General features: G+C 45.4%; 1 protein-coding gene across 2 annotated transcripts; it reads right to left on the bottom strand.

Annotated features, from left to right (window-relative positions):
- Positions 1-154: 154 nt before the first annotated feature.
- LOC149343967 (uncharacterized) lies at positions 155-9651 on the bottom strand. Of its 2 annotated transcripts, none has more exons than XM_089546111.1 (6): positions 7879-9651; positions 7754-7795; positions 5560-5646; positions 3610-3857; positions 1379-1493; positions 155-782 (listed from the first exon to the last, which is right to left on the bottom strand). In XM_089546111.1, the coding sequence occupies exons 1-6, from the start codon at positions 7985-7987 to the stop codon at positions 331-333; spliced, it is 1053 nt and encodes a 350-aa protein (XP_089402237.1). In that variant the 5' UTR covers positions 7988-9651; the 3' UTR covers positions 155-330. The 2 variants fall into 2 exon arrangements, with proteins under 2 accessions (XP_089402237.1, XP_089402236.1); XM_089546110.1 differs by having other exon boundaries at positions 158-782; positions 1334-1493.
- Positions 9652-22075: the final 12424 nt, after the last annotated feature.

Here is a 22075-nt window from a genome sequence, read left to right as displayed (position 1 = left end):
CCGCTCTACCAACACTGAACCGACATTCATGCCACTCTCAGACCACTGTTCAGCCGCTCTACCAACACTGAACCGACATTCACGCCGCTATTGTACCCACTTTCAGCCACTCTACCAACACTGAACCGACATTCATGCCACTATCAGACCACTGTTCAGCCGCTCTACCAACACTGAACCGACATTCATGCCGCTATTGTACCCACTTTCAGCCGCTCTACCAACACCGGCTTGACATACCACAATTAGGCCACTGTTCAGCCTTTCTGCTAACGCTTGCCCGAAGTTTATGCCATTGCATTTCCAGTTCAGCGAATATTCACATTCCAGTTAATGTTCGCATTGGGAAAGCCATGGGTTTTGGCATTGCAAAGCTGCAATCATCTCTTCTATACACATGCACAACAAAATGAGGCAACGAAAGAATCCAACTGAGAAACTATTTATTAAATAATTAGGCACCGTGGCTGGGGACGCGCGGTTGCGCGAGTCCTGCGAGGCAGCGAGGGCCGCGCAGGAGGCGGGACCTTGGGAAGGAGCCAGGGCCGCGCGGGAGGAGGATTTCTGGGAGGTGGGGGCCGCTTGGGGAAGGGAGGGCACTGTGCTGGGGGCTGAAGCACAGGGGCTCGCAGTGGTTGCCAGGCCGGCAGCGGTACTTGGCAGAAACGCTTCGGCAAAACGCCTTTTGCGTCCGCCGCCACGGTCCACCGAACCTGGCAACCACTTCCTAATAAACCCCTGCGCTTCCACCACATCCGCCCCCGTCTTCTCACAGATGGCATCTGCATAAGATAAGCGTTCATTTTAGGCCAGCAGAAAAAGTTTGCTCGTTAACAGAAATCAAGATTATTTCAGCAACAGAGAAAACAGAAAAGGCCACAAGTACATGTTAACTCAAAGTGCGTGCCAAAATGAAAGGACTACAGTATCCAAATACAACTTGAGGAGAAAATCCACCTGAAAGCTCTTCTAACCAACTGTATAAAGCTGCTGCGACATCACGGTCGACCACTTTGCACTACTAACATATGGGAGCACAATGGCTGGCAGATACAAGGCACGACTACGATCCATGACAAGAGATGGATGTGACTGATGGGAGGGCTTTCTTTGAAAGGCATCTGCTGACTCATATATCTTCAGATGCACATGGAAGAAAACTGCAGATGACTACCCCCATAAAAACAGTAACAAAATATTCACCTGTAATGAAAAAGAAAACTGGTAAAGTATCAACTGAAAAGAAGAAAAGAAAACAAAGCGCAGCAGAACCTGGTGCATGTTCTTCCACTCATCTTCTAAAATTCAGTTAAAAGCTACTGCAACAACATACCTGTTGCCACCTTGCATAACTTCAGGGCAATAAATGACCACTTGCCCTTGCGGCCATGGAGGCTGTACATCCTCTGTACAGCCACCCCCATGATGGCGGTCATTATGTTGGAGCCCACCTCCCTCAGGCCCTTGCCCCCCAGGCGGACCAGCTGCTTTCGCTGAAAAGAAACACCACAGGTGCACAAGCTATTAGGCACAAACATCAATTATAATTTCATTTAGTTTAGCAGAATCGAATAGCTAAGACAATTGTGTGACTACCTGTCAACAGCCCATGCGAGTACCTACAATCATAATGCATAATTTCTGTATGATACAATAGCTTGACTAGTTGCTACCAGCAGAAAGCACCACCACCAATATGGACATTCTTTTTTTTCCCAGTTTACTAAGAGCAGGGAAACTTTAGCGATTAAGCAAAGGTGGCCAACTCCTACCCATTATGCTTTGCATCTTGGACATTATTATATTATAACTATAATGCTTTTTGCAGATATCTATGTGCTGGATGTGTTTTCTCTGCACAGCCGTTACGCTAAAATTGATTTGGTTTGTAGAACTTAAAGTTCCAAAGTGACTCAGGCTATGATGAGGGACACCATAGTGGAGGGCTCCGGAAGTTTCGACCACGTGGGGTCTTTAACATGCGCCACTGACATCACACTGCACACGGGCGCCTTGCTTTTCGCCTCCATGGAAAACTGGCCATCACGGCTCGGTTTGAACCCGAGTCTTTGGGTTCAGCAGTCGAGTGCCCTAACCACTGAGCCACCATGGCGGGGCTCACTACCCTGAAATTGAGCAGTCTAATTAATGCTATACAAAGGGCGCTTATTTAAATCCCCAAGCACCTGAGTAAAGCTGCGTGCTTAGCAACCACATTTAATTAAACGATGTTGCTTGTTTTTGGCAGCAGATTAAGTAATGAAATGTGCATAATGTGAGCAAAAGACAGGGAAGAGGTGGGTTAAAGCTGCCCCATTATTTGGGAAACCTAGCCGAAATTAAAGACGCACTGAGAGAGGACCAACTTCCAGCTGTGTTCACAGCAGTTCATGCAACAGTATATTAACCGAAAGCTCAGCTTCCTGTAAAACAGACCTTACAACATCCTTAATGTTAGCTACAAAGTCCACTGCTGAACTAAATTAAAACAGCACAACAATAAATGACAAATGTAAGGAAAATGAGGGGCTCGTTATGAGACACATACGAAGAAAGGCAGCCACAGGCAACAAAAGCATAGGGGATTTTTTTTTGCTGTTGATCGATGTAAAACAATAATGTAATCACAGAAATATTTGACTGAGAAAAAAAATTTGTTGGAACCAAGTCTGTTATGCAACGACCGGCCACCGGCAGAGCTCTGGAAAACTACATCGAATGACATTGAGTGACACCATCTGAGAGCAACTGCCCCAAAAAAGCCTGTGACTGCACCGCCAAATACCAAGCTACTACAAGATGTGATAGGTGCAATGCTTCGCACAGAACCAGCATCAGTAGCTTGGTTTGCTGTTTAGCGCTCCTTCTCGCCTAAACGCTCTGATCTGATGCGACAGCAGTCTCGCAGGTGGCATTTTCTTTGCATTGCGTGGCTGAAACATGATGTGACAACTGGCACTTGCCGTAAGCAATATTGCGAGCGCCACATGTTCAGCACTGCTACTGAGCCCAACAAATTGATAGGAGCCAAAGAGCAGATAAAGAGAGTCCCCTAACAGCTGTCCCGACACGTGATGCAGTTTTTGCAAGCTCTGCTACCGGCTGGGCATTGCGTACCACTTTTGCTTCGAACAGTAAATCTCACCACACAAGGAATCGACAGGGCGTTCCAGTGAACACTCTCAAAAATTCCTAAAGAAGCGCAAGTTCGATATGGGAAAACAATTTTTTTTTTGGAGGAACGATCTCTCAGCAGTGGTGGACATAATTTACTGCATAACTGTGCGTGTGTACCTGCAAATATTTCTTCTATTTTGAACTCCCTATTCTTAGGAATTCCTGAAAATGTTCACTGAAACAGCCAGTGTGTATATCAGCAAGCAACTTTCATGAACAAGACATTTACATTAACAAAACACACTGTGACAGCACACTCCAGCACAACAGTAGGAATTATATCTATGAAGAGCATGTTATTCACAGAGCACAGCATGCAAATACTCTTGGAGCTCAAGATTTCTTCACAAACCTCGGAATTACATTATGCATGCAATTCGTTAGTAGGCATTCATTTTTTCCAGACACGAATTATCAGAAACATTAAATCACCAGTCCAGCAGCCACGCTGTCGTCCTGGACGGCAGCTTCCACAGTGTCCAACTCCTCGGGGGAGAATGCGGGCAGTGCAAGGGTGGGAGGCGGTGGCGAGGGGGACACTGGCCGAGTCCTCTGCTCCAGCTGCCGGTCCGACCGCAGCAGCACGTGATCCTCCAGCCTTTGTAACCGCTGCATTAAGTCGCGCTGCTGCTGTCGGACCTCCAGCACCAGGCACATCAGCTTCAGCAGGGTAGCTGAAACTGAAGCAATCAACAATTTCAGTGAGAGCAGGGTTAACCTGGGCGCAATAATATCATTTGCGTACTGAGGTACAATAAAGAACAGTATGAGGCTAACAGTAGGCAGCAACACACTCTGTACTATGCTCCTAAACTTCCCCCAGTTTTTATCCTCCAGGACACTTCTAATTCATGTTCTATTCCTTGCTAGCCTAATTTAAATGCCATAAATGTCACCATGCACTGACAAACACCTAGGTGAAATGGAGCTGCTCTATGTGTGATAGCTAGCACAGAACCTGCAGCCTTGTTGTGTAAAGGACTTCTCAGTCTATGAGCTTCGCCAATTTTTACATTGCTTCATGGGCATTTCCACTGCTATTGCACCATGGCAGAGATGGCAGCAGTTAGTCGCAAATGGATTCTTCCAGTGTCATGAGAAGCATGTGCTAATAGAAGCGAGAAAGCAGAGCAGGCCTGTGCCCTTAATATAGCATTGCACCATTTGGAAAGTATTGCTCACGGCAAAACCCACATTGGCCAAAATGCTGGAGGTAGACATCTGTTCTAACTGCAAGTGCTGGCAGGGATCAATGCATTAAAACTGCAACAAAGATAGCCCTTATGGAATTATAGCCCTTAGCTGACAAGCGAAATGCAACAAAGAGGTGGACCAAATGTTTCTTGCTAGGCACAGGAGGTCCCAAACCGTTGAGAAATAAAACAAGGTCACATTTATCTCTTACCACGCATCCATTTTCTGCAGGCAAGACAAGACTAGGAGCCAGCTGATGTGCTCCACAAGGCAGTTAGGCTGTTCAGTTCTTTCCTAAGCAAGAGGTCCTCCTTCAGAGCATGCCACTATTATTGGCTGCTTATCTCCTTCAGCACCCTTTATGGGAGCTTTGTGATAGCGCAATTAATTTTTTTTCAGCACATTTCGCTGCATCCAAGGCACTGCATTGACTTCCAACCAGTAAACTTTTAAAATACTTTGAAAGACAATGAAAAATTACAATATGGGCCTTGCTGACCCACCGCGACCAAGCGACCAAATTATGCTGGTAAGGAAACAAATGCACAGAACATGGGACTACTGTGTAGAGTGCAATTCGTAGGAGTGGCTTCCTGGTGGTGATGTAGGCCGAGAGAGACAACAGAAATGCCAGGATCCAAAAGAACCCAACAAAAGCACAACATACAGCTCTTGGGAAGGGCACACAACAACCACTCCACTATGAATCACAAGAGGAGAAAGCAATGGAAGTACTAGGTTGTAAATTCCAGTACCACTTCAGTTCAATACAATGGATTTTGAGAAATACATGTGATGATTTTCAGAGTGACCCCTTTCAAAGCACATAGTTTGAAACTAGAAATGTGCTCCTAGCACCGTTTCAAGAGCCACTGAGGAGAACTCCGTGCAAATATCTTCCTGAATAAGTATATTCTCTAGGTCTTTCTGGGCCTGTTGACTGCTGCTCGGCAGCAGCAGGTACAATGAGAAATTTAAAATTTGCTCTGTTTTTCTTTAAGGCAAAGCAGATCTAGCTTCTATATTTTGTTGTGTCACTTGATACTAGACAAAATAGGAGTGTAATTAAAAGAAAGGAACACAGTGAAAAGACGGGACAAGCAGCATTTGTTCTGTCCTCTCACTGTGTCCCCATGTTTGGCTTGCATTTCTCTTTTTGCACAAAAGTAAACAAAGTGAAAATCTCACCATCAACAGTCCCAGCTGTCGACCCCTCCAGCTTGCTGGGTGGCGCACTGTTTTCGTTCACGCTCTCCCCAGCGTGATTCAGTGGGGCTGGAGATGAACATGCGTCATTGATGGCAATCCAGGAAGTACAGAACACACTACTGTGTACAACCACAATGTCACATTTCTATCCTAATTGAATGCAGAAATGCTACTTCAGGATATTTTTGGAGAAGGGACAGAACAGTTGCATGGCCAGGCTGTTTTTCATACAGGTGATCTTTTTAAAACACAATAGACACAAAATTACGAAGTTCAGAAACAAATTCCTGGTTATATAGAGATGCCCCCCAGGCAATAGTAACACTTCCTTTGGCCGAAAAGATATTTTAATTTGGTTTCAATCACAGGCTGTACAAAGACTTCATAATTCAAAACCCATCAAAACCGACACCTCCATGACAAGTAGTTGACGTGACAAACAATGTCACATCATGCAGATACCTATGACACATAAAAGAACGTTGTGATCCGACTGCGGCGGCGCGTTTCGATGGAGGCGAAACGCAAGAGGTGCCCATGTGCTGTGCGATGTCAGTGCACGTTAAAGATCCCCAGTCGGCTGAAATTATCCCAGGGCGCTACGGCACCTCCTTCTTCCTTTCTTCTCACACTCCCTCCTTTATCCCTTCTCTTATGAATGTCCACCGAAATGCGAGAGAATTACTGCACCACTTTCTTTCCTGAAAAATCAGTTTTCAATTTTTTAAATATGTGTCTATAGTACTTCAATAATTACATTTCTCATGCACCAGCATGGTGCATTGGTACCGTATTTTCCGGTGTATAAGACGCGGCTTTTTTCAAAAATCTTGCTGGTGCGTCCTATACAAGGGTGCGTCTTATATGCGAATTTTTCGTTTTTTTTAGAGAGTTCAGAAATTACTCAGGTTCATGTTCAAGCCTTTTTTACCGAAAAAATATCACTAGCAATGAAGCGGTTGTAACACGGTTAATACTTCAATACGGGGACCACCGTGCGCAACTTTTTTTAGGTGAACTTTATCATGAAACGACGGGGATGACGACTTCCGGGATCACAAACACACCACCGTTTCGGAAGCCCCAAGCAAAAGTAATGTGAAATGCCAAAAGATGACGACAATCACGCTTCTCGCCATTGTCAAGACAAGCCAGGACAAGCCGGCGTTCTTTTTTCAGCCACCCTTTGCCACTTTGTTTGCTCCATGTACGTAGTGCGAAGAGAATATTTCAGTCGCGTTGCCACCAGAAATGGGTGAACTTTTTGATAGCGCATCCGAAGGTGAAGACTTCCAAGGTTTTAAGTAGAAATAAAATGTTCTTATGGACATGTGGGAGAGTTTTTTTTTGTTTTTCTTTCTTTTTTTCCAAAACGTGGGCAGGAATGGCGCGAGTGTTGCCTTTTTCGACCACTTAGCGTTGCTTAAGAATTTCTCACAAGTACGGTGAATTTCGTGATGGTCGCGCAAGCGTGTTTAATTGATCCTCACTAGCCCAACTGGGAAAACTGGGGTGCGTCTTATATAGCAACTTTTTCAATTACAGCCTGCATATATGGCGGGTGCGTCTTATACACTGGAAAATACGGTACATTTAAGGACACAAAAGAAACTGTCATGGCGAAACCAAACACAGAGAGCAGAATATATGTCATGTGAATAGAAACCTGTTCGCAGTACTGTTAACGTGGGTAAGAGAGTTTGCCACGAAATGGTTACTGGCAGAATCACTGCTGATCTGAGAGCATGGCAAATGTATAAAGCTGATGCCAAGTCTGAGCACGTTCCATTTCTCTGCAAGTGCAATTAGCTACGGTGGAGTTTTTTTCCCAGATTTTGCAAGCATACTACCATAAATCCCCAATCAAAACTAACACAATGTCGACCTTACATTAAATAGAAATGAGAAATGGTGTTTTAGTTTTAAGGCGGTTAACATCCAAAGGCGACTCAGGCTATGAGGGACGCCGTAGTGAAGGGCTCCGGAAATTTCGACCACCTGGGGTTCTTCAACGTGCACTGACATCGCACAGCACACGGGCCTCTAGAATTTCGCCTCCATCAAAATTCGACCGCCTTGGCCGGGATCGTACCCGCGTCTTTCGGGTCAGCAGCCGAGCGCCGTAACCACTGAGCCACCGCGGCGGCTTAACAAATGAGAATTCATGTCTTACGTGGTGACGGCAGCTGTACAACATCGTTGTGGCCCTCATTTCCTAAAACAGAATTGCACATGAACGTCTTGTTGAGTATGCAAAATAATTTCTCATCAATAAAGAAATATGAGAATTTCAATTACCAGAAACTGCCGAGCTTTCTAGGGCTGAAGTGAACTCGTAGCGCCGCACCTTTTTTTCGGCGCTCTTGTAGGATCCTGCAAACATTCTCAATATCTCGACAAAAACCATGTCATCTCCAAGCAACAGTACGGATTTCAAAAAAACAAAACAACTGAGGCCGCCTTACTGGAAATCAAAGAAAAGCTAATTGAAAACATAGAAAATAAACTGCTAACAGTTGGCATATTCCTCGATATGAGGAAAGCGTTTGACTCGGTTAACAATAAGATATTGCTTGAAAAAATGCATTGTTATGGAATACGCGGTGTTCCTTTAACCTTATTTGCTAGCTACCTTGACAACCGATCTCAAACAACTATCATTAACGGTATTTCATCTGGGATCGGTCAGATTGTGTCTGGTGCGCCACAGGGCTCCGTTCTAGGACCAACGTTGTTCTTATTATATATTAATGATATCGTCAACCTTCATCCAGCAGACAACATTATAATCTATGCAGACGATACTAACGTATTTTTTTCAGGACAAGATAGTAATATTTTGCAAGCAGCCTCCAATAGTTGGTTATCCCAATTGTCTGTTTGGTTAAAATCAAATAGGTTAGAACTTAATGTCAGGAAAACAAAGTACATACTGTTTAGAGCCAAAAATAAGGAAGTTCCGAACAACTTCCAAATTCACTTCGAGCAAGCTCCTATAACTCGTGTCAGCTCTACAATGTTCCTTGGAGTCATTTTTGAAGAACATTTACTCTGGACAGATCGTGTAAACTACGTTTGCACTAAAATGGCTCGCTCTGTTGGTATCCTAAATAAATTTCGCACAATACTGCCTCGAAAATTCAAACTACAAATTTATTTCTCTCTAGTCTTTTCGCATGTACAATATTGTTTGTTGATCTGGGGAACGACTACCTCAACCAATTTTGTGAAAGTACTTACTTTACAAAAAAGAGCTGTACGAGCGATTGATAACTTACATTACAGTGAGAGCACGGGTCCTTCCTTCCTCAACCATAGACTGCTAACCATCACGGCCGCTTACCACAAGAAGCTTGCTGTTTATATCAGAAACCTTATGAAAGGAAACTGGCAGACTTTCGAGAGCACATATTTAATTGCCCAAACAGCATACAGTCTTAGGCACCCTCAATACCATGCACCAAAATCTCGTACAAACTATGGGTTCCAAAAACTAACTCACATAATTCCTCATAATTAAACACGTATCCATACTTAACAGAATTGTCGCTACAAAATATGTCCGAGGGCTGCTTTGCTGACTTGATGCCCGTTCAGCTGCCTGTATAGCAACACTCAGGCCAACAGACTATCAGTTTGAAAGCCTGTGAAACACTCATGTGGCAGAGGCATTGTTTTATTTACAATTAAAAGTGTGATTCTGGTTTCTAGGATTTAACAGCTTTAAGCTATGAAGAATGACGTAGCGGAAGACTCCAGATTAATTTAGACCACATGGGGTTGTTTAACATGCACTGATATTACAGAGCACAAGCGCATTCTGCACTGCTCCATTTCACCACAGACAGGATGTAACCTGGGCCCTCGGCTCAGCAGCATGGACCACTCAGCTACTGCGACAGGCTAACAATTCAAACTGAACTAAATGTAAACAGCTGGATGAGTTGGTTCTGAATTTGCATTATGAAACACTGTCTCAGTGCACAACAAAAATGGATGAGGAAAGAGCACACAACGCAAAGCATCAATTGATGTCTGGCATTTGTATTGTGTGCTCTTTCCTTGTCTGTGCTTTTTGTTTGCCAAAAAATGTTTCATAATGCAAAAAAAAAAAATTACCATACTAAACCTTTCTGTACTAAATATTATTAAGCATACTGAGTGCAGCACTAATTCTGGGAACTACAGGTCTTCAAAAACAAGGCACTAATGAGTTTCAGATGTAGTTCATCAGCTTACAAGTGCAATAGCTAACAGTTCATTCTGCTCCTCTTTTTGACAGCTGGCTAAGCGGTGGCTATCAACATGACTTCTTAGTCGTAATTTAGCCATGCAGAGGTGCAGACTCACAGAATCTAGCAAAGAGGCCTTTACAATCGCTGATGAAGCTACCATCAATATGTCTACAATAAGACTACTTATGGCAAGTGGTAACGACGACCACTGGGCAACGCATCCACTCCCCTCCGAGAGCTGGCTCGGCCTCAGCTTTTGCGAGCCGCGTCACCTCCGAGCTCCTGGCCACAGGCCAGTAGCACTCTTCTTTTGTCTCTGTGAGCCATCCGACAGGAATGACTGCAAGGCAGTCGTCCTCAAGAGGAAACTTCACCACAGCGAATGGTTTTGACATGCTGCACAGAGGAAACACAACAAAAGATTAATGGGCAAACAAGGATTTTTACCAGACACTCTCTGTGCCATTCTCTACTGGCACTTGCCTGTTTGGGTGCCGAAAACTTCACACTACCATGACAACTGACAGGTACTCTTACAACCATCTCGTTCTACTTCGCAACGCACTTCTGAACTTTCATGAGTTGAGAGTTACAAGTGTCACGAGCGCCTGCAATTTGGGACTTATTTAAACAATATTTCTGTGCCTGCTGTCATGTGAAACAAATAACAGCCAGCAATAGTGGCGTGCAACTTCACTGCATTGAACATCAAACTGAGTGCAGTCTACCAGGAGCATAGTGATGAAAAAAGAAACCAGTAAAACGCAGGATTGACCAAATGAGGAAGAGAGAAAACAAGCGCGTTCAATTAGCGAGCTCGAAACTAGCACTCGCTATATGTAGAGTCACACTGATCTAGACTTTGTAATACAAGGCTCTGAGTAGCGGGAAGGGACACACATAAATAAAAAGTACTCTCAATTTTTTTTCTGTAACCGATCACTGGCAGGAGCAGCATTACTTCTGGCAGTACAGAAGAATTGTGTTCATTCATCCTGTTCTTGTCACATTTCTCTCATCGCACGGAGACTCGCAACGCAACAATGTCAACACTGCCATGGAAGCATTTGTCAATCAAGCACAAGGCATGCAGGCTGCGACTCTATGACGTCTGACATGCATGCCTGAACCAAGCGATTAGCCTCACAAAAGCAAAAATTGGCGATGAAAAACACTCAACTGCATCGCACGTGGCAACTGGTTGGTCATGGGGGGCGCCGCAGAGAACGGCTCCGGAAATTTCGACCACCTGGGGTTCTTTAGAGTGCACCGATATCGCGCACAGTACACGGGCCTCTAGAATTTCGCCTCCATCGAAATTCGACCGCCGCAGCCGGGATCGAACCCGCGTATTTCGAGTCAGCAGCCGAGCGCCGTAACCACGTGACGACTGTCATTGCGATCATGATCATAATATCTATACACGTACATAAATGTACGATGTGCCGAGAAACAAACCCTCTCAGAAGCAATGCGCCAACAAGATTTGCCGGGATAGTGCGTTCACCCTGATGAAGGAACACACAAACACACACATTTAGAAGCGCTTCCCTTCGTGTACGTGTGTGTTACTTCATATTACCCCAACCCTTACACGCAGTTACACCTTGCAATGCGCCGCTGAGTTAATCAAAAGACAACTGCTGACAGATGCCTACGGACAAGTTAGATAAAGGGGCGACACACGAGGCGTGCTCATTGTCCTCACTCTTGACAAGTTCACAAGTAAATATTAGCTGACAACTAACATGAAAGGGAAAAAAGGACAGAATGTATACTTACGCAAGCAGTGCCTCCTGGTTCCCCTCGGTGACTCACGCGTGCCGCCACCAAACTTCAAAAAGCTTGAAGAAATAAAAATTCACAAGAGCGCTTTGCTGCCAAACGTCCAAACGAAATGACCACAAGCTATGGATTGGGATTGGCTTGGAACGTACGTGGAAGCGAGAGCGGATGCCTACGTTTATGCGTAAAGCGGTGTTTAGTTCCGAAAAATTTCTTTGAAGCTTAGTGTTGACAACACCGCCAAGAATAATTTTTATCAATTTTTTTACACTTCAATTTATTAATGAGCAAAAGATCTTATTTTACGCGACAGCTAAGATGAAATGGCATGGCTACTTTTGACTACTTTCAGCTCAAGTTTTGGCTCCTTTTAAAATGTTCCCAACGGCAACCCTGCCCGCGAGTCATGCCGCGAGTGCTCGCGCTTGTTTTTCTTTTGTGGTGTGGAGGTGTTGGTCGTACTGCCTGTCTGCTGTCCCTTTGTGCGGCTGTTGCGGTCCTCGTATTTCACCGCAAAGCTTCTGCATTTCGCCATGAATGCAAAGCAACGCAAGTACCGTATCGTTGAAAAAGAATACCGTGAGATCTTGCAAGATCTCGGTATTTCACAACGGCCGGTCGCATCTACGTCTTCAAGCTTGGATCAAGGCGGCAGGAAACGATCGCACTCCGAAACATCAGTCGACGTACGCACCCCCCAACTCTTGCTACCGTCCGAAGCAACCACGCGACGCAGAAGCGAAGTGCGCGCTGAAGACGCGTGATTGAAATCTATGACCGTAATCAATATGAAGACGATTAACCGATAGCGATTAATACGTCCCTATCGAAAAATCTCGTATATATGTGTCATATGTGTCTGGTTCATACGAGATTATGGAATATCTCGTATGTGTCTGGTTTGCAATTTTTGGGAAAGGAAAGGGAAGGGCTGGGGTGGAATTATAAGGCAATTAACAATAAAATAGCTTCCATTGAAGTTAGTAAACTAAAGAAAGTGAAAAAAAAATTCGGACGCGAAAAAAAAAACCTACGCGCCCTTCCGGATTCGAACCACCGACCTAGAGATCTACAGCTCACTACACTACCCACTACACCACTGCTGGCATGGCAAAAACTGCTTTACATTTCGATGACAAGACTTATGCTATGCTTCCCACTACTTTAGAATTCGACGGTTAGGTGCGAGGACAAATGTTTATTTTTAAGGTATAAGGAGCTGAACTACAGCCGATTGCACTTCCACTGATATTGTGGATCTTGATGTGATCTGTGATAAGCACTGAAAGATCTGATATTTGTATGTGTTTTAATTTTCACAGCGCCTGCACCATTGATCGTAGTACTCTCATTGCGCACATATTGTTAACTACAGTCGGAGCTCTTGCATGAAAATACCTGGCGTTATTAGCTCAACTAAGCCCAGAAGGCAACATTTGCCTTCTGGCTGAACGTTTGTCCAAGCACATTGGAAACGCCTAACGTCATACTGTTTGGATAGGCGCGGTTTACAACAGGAGGGCACAAGCAGAGAATCAAGGAGAAAAATATTTGAAACAGGCCAAGAGTTTTTTTTATGCGTTGGTTGGGCACTTGTTAATCGCTTGTTCATCCCTTCTTTTCCGCGTGTTTCAAACAGCAAGGCCCACTCTATGAGAGGCACTCATCAGCGGCTATGTGTTTCGCTCGAGATTGATGTAAGCTGATACGGTGCATATCGGAGCTCTTGTGTACGCACGAGTGTCGCGTGTCAGTTAAGGTATGCCACATATGTAATCCATACAAGTCACCTTTCCGTAGCGCGTGAACTACTATATATGCAGCAGATGTGTTCATCTGTGACATTTGTGACGCGTATGAGCTCGTACGCAGCCTATACGCGTTCATACGAGACACATTAATTTGTGACACACATGAACTCGTATGAAGTATATGTGCTGATACGAGGCGCATTTGTCGACACATGGCTCATATGGTGCCCATATGAGTCAAACGAGGCACATATGAACTCGTATGAAGCCTATATGTGTTCATATGAGGCACATATACTGACACATATAACTCATATGGGCTGCATACGAGGCAAAGGGAGAGAACGAGTACCGTGGAGGCGCAATGCCTTCGCATTCTTCCAATTCGAGTTCCCGCAGACGATGTAACGTTTTTTTTCTTAAGCTATATGTATCTCTTATATAAGCGCATGGTCAGCGCTGTCCTATCATGGAGCAAACGCACGTTACTCTTTACCCATTCCTGCTTTAATGGAGTGCTCGACACGTTGCGCCATACATATATGTTTTGGTGCTGTTCTGCAGGTATACCGCATTAACTGCGACGCCCAAGCACATCAAGGTACAGCGTATTTAACGTTAGAGTCGAGAAGTTATTTTTATAAAATGCTATTTATAGTTTTTGAAATTCAGGCCTGAAAATCGGTGCTGCATATATGTTTCTCCGACTCGCATTCTTTCATTGCACGACTGGACTTTTTACATTTACACAGAACGAAGACCACAACCTTAAAGGGGGAAATAATCGCACGCATGCATGCAACTTTGCATATTTTAGTTTAAAAAACTGAGATTTAAAAAATCTCACAGGAGGTTATGCGGGTTTTTACGAAGATATCATTATCTACGCCCCGGACTATATATGCTAATAAATAATTAACAATGTGCGAGCTATATATATATATATCGCGCCTATCGCCGCAATTGAGAAAACTAAGAAGTCACAATAGCAACTGCATGATGCTCCATAGCAGTCGGCACTTCAAAGTTGCGTTGCCTATTGCAGGAATTGGCCAGCTTCTAAATATGGCAAAGTCAATGCAGGGGAAACATTCGAGAAAGTGGTCCAATACTGCCAACTTCTAAAAATGGCTGAGCCAAGGCGGGTGAAACGTCCGAGAAATTGGTCCAATACTACCAACTTCTAAAAATGGCTGAGCCAAGGCGGGGAAAACGTCCGAGAAATTGGTCCAATACTACCAACTTCTAAAAATGGCTGAGCCAAGGCGGGGAAAACGTCCGAGAAATTGGTCCAATACTACCAACTTCTAAAAATGGCTGAGCCAAGGCTGGGAGAACGTCCGAGAAACTGGTCCAATACTGCCAACTTCTAAAAATGGCTGAGCCAAGGCTGGGAGAACAGAGGCAACGCGGGGCCTTCACAGGGCTGTCGTTTGCCAACTCAGATCCTACATTGGACCGATGTCATGTGCTGCTTGGGCTGCTTCCTTGTCTCTTGTTCTTGTCGTCGTTCGCGCTGTTTGTTCAAGAAGGTTCTTGATATGTACGCTCCGAACTGTTTGGCGTCATATGTGTATTAAGGCGAACGCCTTTAACTGCTCATAGTGTCGGCCACTTTTGTCACACTATAGCCATAGAGTAACATAAAAGTAAAGAGCGGACACTCGGGCCCTTTCGCGGCCGAGTTCGGCGCTTCCCCGTTTCCGCCAGATGGCACTGAACGTGCAAATAAAAAAAAAGAAAAAGAGTATGATCTTGGCATGTCTTGGCTTGCAGTGACGTGCGCTGCGCGCCTACGGCCGCAGTTACGTCAGCAACAGCGGCGTTTTTTGAGTGCGTCAAGCCAACGGGCAAGCACGTCCAGGCGGCAGTGAGCGACGGACCGACGGTGTGAGCGGCTGTATTTTTTTGCGGCGTCTGCAAGCTTCGTGGGCACGTCCGTTTTGTGTACTGCTGTGGTGCAGCGACGGTTGTTTCTTCCACCCCGTGAACTGTCCAACAAGAAGCTGCAGCTGTCGGCCTTAAAGGCGGCGGCGGCGGCTCTTCCTAAGCACTTCCAAAGAGGCAACAAAGCTGCGTCAAGGGCAGATGCCCACCACTAGGTTTTGAAAGTAGAGCCTGCAAGATTCCCGTTATCGCCTATCATCTCTGAGGCCAGTGCGTTTCCCCGGGTCCGCTAGGTTCGCTTTGCACAAAAGTCGGCCGCACGGGAGTGTCCGCTCTTTACTTCTATATTACTCTATGCTATAGCTGTCTACCGAACTGATGACGTCATCGGTGGTTCCTACTGCGCATGCGCTTGGCGCCTGAGAACTTCGAGTCACACATGATGGAATTCAGAGACGATGCACCACCAGAATGATTCACCCAATGCATCAGTAGAATGATTCAGCCAGTAAAGTCTGTAGAAGAATTGGCAACAGAAGCGTAGTCTTTCAATCGCGAACAGCATGCAGTCAGGAAGGGAGGCAGTCAAATCGGCGCGGAAAAGGCTTTCGCCTCGCGCACTTTTGATCGTCAAAGTGCCCCCGTAATTTTTGTACTTGATGTCGCGGAAATAAATCCTTCAATTAATAGGACTGTGCTCGTTCTCATTCTTCGTCCCACTGTGTGTGTGTTCCTCAGGTTGCTCTGTTCACTTCATAGCGTAAGACAGTGTTTCAAGACGTTCTATTGATTTGTTTTGTTTTGATGGGGTTTAACGTCCCAAAGCGACTGAGGCTATCAGACACGCCGTAGTGAAGGGCTCCGGAAATTTCGACCACCTGGGGTTCTTTAACGTGCACTGACATCGCACAGCACTCGGGCCTCTAGAATTGCGCCTTCATCGAAATTCAGGATCGAACCCGCGTCTTTCGGGTCAGCAGCCGAGCACCGCAACCACTGAGCCACCGCGGCGGGGCAAGACGTTCTATTGAAATTTCCCTATAACGTTTGCTGAGGTAAACAAGTTTGGATATCATACTCATGTTCAGTATCCGCCAGGGTGTACAGGTGCCGCCAAAAGTAAATGGAAGGCAATATTCACGAAAAAATTTAATCATTGCCCCCCCCCCCCCCCCCCCACCAATTCATGCATCCTTGAATACATATGTGCAGCCTAATTGCGATTTTGCGAATTGCACTGTGCACCAACAAGCATGAACCATTATGCTTTAGATTTAAAGAAATTATTATTTTTTGACGAAGTCGCCTTCATTTACTTTTGACTGCTTACCGTTTTCTTACTTAACAAAAGATACAGCCTGTTTTTGCCTAATAAGATGAGCTCTTTTGTAAGCTGGCCCGGATATGTTGATCGCATTGCTTCCCTGCCCTCGCACAGGTGGTTTCAGAAAACGCATGGCTTTGACCACGAGTTATCTACCCGCGGCTTTCAGGTTACGCAGTGGTACCGTTAAGAGCACGCAGCATCGTAATAGCTTCTAAGCTTCAGGAAACGTTGACTCGACCTCACCTCATATGGCCACGAAAACTTCAGCGGACGATGTATTTCAGGATCAACAACGAATGAATGGCCTGGCACTGCCGGAGTTCTGGCTCGGCCACTTCCTCTCAGCGTTCGCCATCCAAATGTTCGAGAGTGCCATGGTCATGGTTTTCATGCTCTACCTGCGGAACGTGGAAGAAGAGAGCAGCACCTTCTTCAGCCGCATTGACGTCTCGCTTCTGGCCTTCGTCATGGCCGTCTTCAACACCTGTCACATAGTGACGGCCATGCTTATTGCCGCGGTGTGCTCGAATGGTGAGCCCGAGTTGTGCGGATGGGCGTAACTGACTGATTTTTGCTCTGATTTTTTTATTGAACTTTGATTTTTGATTGATTTTTTGAACTGTCGGGTTTTTTTATTTTGATTTTTGTTTACGCCTTATGATTGTTAGAGCTTAGTGAATGAAACTGCCTGAGTGGGCAAAACACACCTCGGATAGTAAAAAAAAAAAAACTGTTGCTTCCTTGAGCCTTCTACTGTTCGGTATGCCTGCGGCAGCCCATTTTCAGATCACAAGTGCACTCTCTAGTGGGCTCACCTTGGCCATTGGATTCCAAGTGGGGCATTGTGAAGGCCTGCCCTTCCATAAGTTGTGTATGGACTGGCTACGTTTGCACGACATTGTTTCATGGCTGCAATTGAACTCGACGATGTTAGTGTCTTGAGTCTACTGATATATTAAGGCAGGAGGATTTCCCACGGTTATGTAATCGCCGAGGGGCTTCCTATACACTATGAAAACGAGTTACATGGAGCAAAGGGCAGCATAAAATGCGTTAAGCAAACCACGAGAACATGAGTGCTCGAATACAGTACACCGTATTGGTAGGGAATATCATAATCATTGCTGTGAGTTTGTTAATCGTATATATTATTACGGGGGTGTTAGCCCAGCAGCAGACGGGACAGGCCACAGTCAGAAGACACACCGAGCTAAATCACTCGAGCACAAACTGCCACGTCCTCGTCGTCGTCCACTGCCAGCGTCCAAAACAACGTAGTCTTCGCCTAGCAATTACGCACCGTAGCAATATGAAAGTAATTGTGCGGATGCGCTCACCACAACCAAAAATTATTTTTTCTCACGAACATGGATGTGGAAGAATTTTATTCTCAGCATCTAAGCCGAGGGAGACTCCTCACTTGCGGATGTAAATTCTTCACCTTTCTTGTTTGCGTTAAAGCCTTTAATGAACTCTTGCCTATCGATTGCGTTGTTATGCACGTTGTCACCTGTACCCCACATGAAACAGTAAATAAATAAATAACAAAATGCAGTGTTTTTTATCAGCGATGTTCAAGCGGTTAATTTTTTGTGTGGCATTTTCAAACTCCACGTGCACTTTGTGTAATGACCCTTGCTTTACGGCAGATACTTTTTGTACCATACAGAACTGCAGGGCCGCTGCCCTTGTGTCACCGGTGACCTCGAGAAGCCCGCGTTAATAATGGGCTCCCTCCATTTGGCGTCGTTTTTCTCTCTCATTATCCCACTTCTCTCTTTAACTTATTTTTTAACCACCCTCTGCACTTGTAAGTCGATGGAGGCGATAGGAATGTGGATACATAAGTAAGAGAACACGGCAACTTGTACACGTCAGTTAGCCGAACAAGAGAATGTATTATCAGCGACCTTTTTAGTTATGAACAACTCTGATTAAACACCTGGCCGCTTGCGTAGTCAGTGCGCAAACGGTCTGACTTCATGGCGACAAAAATTTAATAGAGGTGAGCCGGAAAAAGCTTACAGGCTTAACGCATTGCACAGCGAAAGCTGATTTCCACAGGAGCAGTAAGGTTTGGATAGAGGCTGGCCCGTTTTGGCCTTTCACAGGCAACTGCCTGGTAGAGTTACCTGTAGACCTGGCCTTCTTCCTATTGCGTTCTTCAGTTAACGTCGCGTTCCCGGCACACTTCACGGACTGCAGGCTCACGCACATATCATCGATGAACTTCACGATGCAGAAGCAGTCGTCTGCTACAACGCGGCACTTAAACTATCCAGTGCAGAATACATGGCAAACCGATTGCTGAACAGCGCCGGAGCGACCGCTACAACGCAGTACAAACGCAACACTACAGCTATGTTGAAATTCCTCGGCGAGCTATCATGGTCATGACCTCTCCGAACCAAGACAGGGGCCGACTGCCGTCGACCGGCGCCCTCCTTTTCCGCCCCCCAAACAGCAAATTCTATTCCATTCCTCGGTAGTTGATATAGCTAAAAGTACTAGTACAGGCTATTACTAGTAAACATTTCTTATTGTCCTGCCTTTGACGACGTCACACCATTCTGACCAACCGCAAGTTTTTTAACGCCACCGCGTGGGTTTTGGGGATGCTGGGTTTTCATGTGATGAGCTACCTAACGCTTTCGTGTTAATAGCTTCTGGGAGCACATTAACCGATTTTTTAGCCATTGAGGGCTTGACTACTGTATTTTTTAATTTTGTTTCGTACTGGTAGCTTCTGGAAACACATTAACCGACGTTTTTATTCCCCTAAGTTGAGGGCTTGACTAGTCATTTTTAATTTTGTTTCGTTTTTTTTCTTATTGCAGGCCGGGCAGCGGCATTTACTGGCGTGATAGTGGGGTTCTTGATCCCGAGCTTCGACAACGCGGTCACCTTTGGACATTCCGGGGCCCTCAGTAAATTCGTGCTTCAGAATCGCTGGAGCAAGCTAAGGACTGCCATATATCCGCAAATTGCTGGCAGCGAAATACTGAGGACCTTAGCCATCTTTGACGACTACGAGGGTGAGAGATTCTGCGAGTGTTTCAATATGTAATTTCCATAAATCGAGAGTCGACTTTTCAGTGTGTATTTTATCGATGTACACAGGCGCTTGCATTATAAAGTGCTAATTCGGTACAGTGCAACAAACATTTGAGAAATGTTTGTTGTTTATAAAAAATGGTACTTTACACATTAAGCCGTGTGCGAGCATAACTTTGCTCTCTCTTCAGGTGCGAAATTAGGCATCTGTGACGAGAAGCACTTCAAGCAGTCTTTATTCACAAAGAACAAAGAAAGGATTAGTGCTCGCTCTGGTTACTTGAACATGAATTTAGAGTAGAACGTATATTTTATGTGGTGAACTCTGAATGTCGCTCTAAAGATGGCTTAGATGGCACTGGCGTCCTATAGGCTAGGGAGTGGTTTGGCATGCTATTTGATTTTTTAGGACGCAGCACCAGGGCTTCTACTTGTATATGAAAGTGGGAAATAAACGAGAGGCTGGAGGCTATCGTTTGTCGTATCAGGTAGTGGCTCCGTGACGCCTGAGATATTCTGTAACCGCAACTGTATCTGGCTTCCAGTTTCAAAATTTCTCGTCCAGCAACTCTGTGAAAAACTACAGCTGCCGTCGCCGTAGCGCCGCTATGAAGCAAGGAAAAAGAACGCGAAAGAGCCGACCGGAAATTCACCCTGGGTAATCTGCGAGTATAGACGACAGCAGCTCCGGTAGCGTTCACTTGCATGAATCATCGGGCGAAAAAATGCGGATATCATCGCGTGTTTTGTGCGTCGTTCCTTTGTGAACTTTCTCTTTTTCTTAGCAGTCCCAAATGAAACGGAGGTCGAGTGCTCAGTTTGGGTTTGGTGTGTTGCATTTAGCTCGCTCTGCGACCAGTTTTCTCCTCGATGCACGAAGTGCTCTCTAACACAAATGGCGAGGTGAACCAGATCTCTTAGATTATAGCAGTTGGAAGTAAGCAAGTAATAAACAATTATTCCGAGGAACGGAAAGTTTGGAAACACGGCTTCAAAAAGTGCACAGCCCTAGTAGCCACATTCTAGGTCTTACAGATGGCTGCGCCATCTAAGAAGGGCCAATAAAATGTCTTGCGATATATGGCACCGTCGTCCGAAAAGAGTTCTTAGTGGAAAGCATGACTCAACACAGTTGCAACCAAAATTCTTGATTGAAGTTTTGACCTTGAGATTCACTTTATTTAACATGGTCCAAACAAAGAATCCTATGTGAAGCTTGACCTTGAGGTTGACCTTGTACAACCTGTAGAAATAAAATATTGCCGCGTCTGGGTTTCGAACTCGTGGCGGAGGGAACAGATCAGCTTCGCTGGCCACTGCACGACAGCACTGTGCAATCGCCAGTGTACTAGAGCACTATGCCAGCGCCGCAGCCGATGCCGCCTTGTAATAAAATAAAAACTAGCTAAACACAAAGGAAAATCATGACCCAACGAGGCTCAACACATGATTTCGCACGTCTACTAGGTTTAAACCCGTTAAAACCATACCACATTTATTTTCTCTTTTTCCACATTTCAGTTATCTCTGACTATTATAGTAATGGATGTTATCTAATGCATAAGTTTCGCTGATTTGGTTTCAAGGCGGTTGTGGGTTTATCAAAAGTCTTCACATATGCAGGTTGAGCGATTCACGGCGGGCAGTAATCCCTAAAGGCCCGAATTTTGTCCAACTCTGACCGCCGTTATAAGGGAAGTTCCGCAACTGGTAGTATGAAAGAGCTCTGGGGTAAAGAGCTGAGATCTCAGAGCGATATAGCTGTTGTGCCACCTCAGCCGATTTCGCATAGTTTCAGTAGCGCACCCGCACCCACACGGCGCAATCTTAAAATACTGCATCATCAGCGTTGGTGACAGGCGTGCAGTACAATGGAAAACGGTAAGAGGGCACATCAGAAGCCCCGAGTGGACATGAGCGAAAGAGAAAAAATTGTGCGACCGTCATATATGTGTCACAGTGAGTAACACACGTTTCACCCTGCGCATACAAAACTGAACCACGCCTGTCGGTCAGCGCTACCGGGGAGAACAGAGCGGAGTGGCGCGCTGCGCCATACGTCACCGTTTGTGTGTGTGTACAATGGCTCGGCATGGCAGTGTGTGCTTGGGTGCACTGCGGCTCCGCTGCCTTACCACATACGCAACCCAAGTGAAAACTACGGGTTTCTCGCACTAAACCTCAAAATAGTCGTCTTTAGCAGCTTCCAACAAACTTGTGCATCCCTCGCAAAGGATGAAACGCCTGAGATCTCGCTTAGCCGCTCATACCGTGCCTGCGGCCTACGGTCATGACATTTGAACTAGTAGCGGTTACCACGCCCGTCCCCTACCCCTCTGCTCCTCATTGTACATCTGCTAGTATCAGTTTTAAATTTTATTTTTATGCGCAACCTCGAAGACTTATATCACCCTCATTCTGCGTATCACTTGGTGAGGTCGTTGCGAAATAACTGT

The sequence above is a fragment of the Amblyomma mixtum genome, chromosome 5, assembly GCF_055824585.1.
Source record: "Amblyomma mixtum isolate Tamu chromosome 5, ASM5582458v1, whole genome shotgun sequence".
NCBI lineage: Eukaryota > Metazoa > Arthropoda > Arachnida > Ixodida > Ixodidae > Amblyomma > Amblyomma mixtum.
This window is presented reverse-complemented; position numbering and strand designations above follow the sequence as displayed.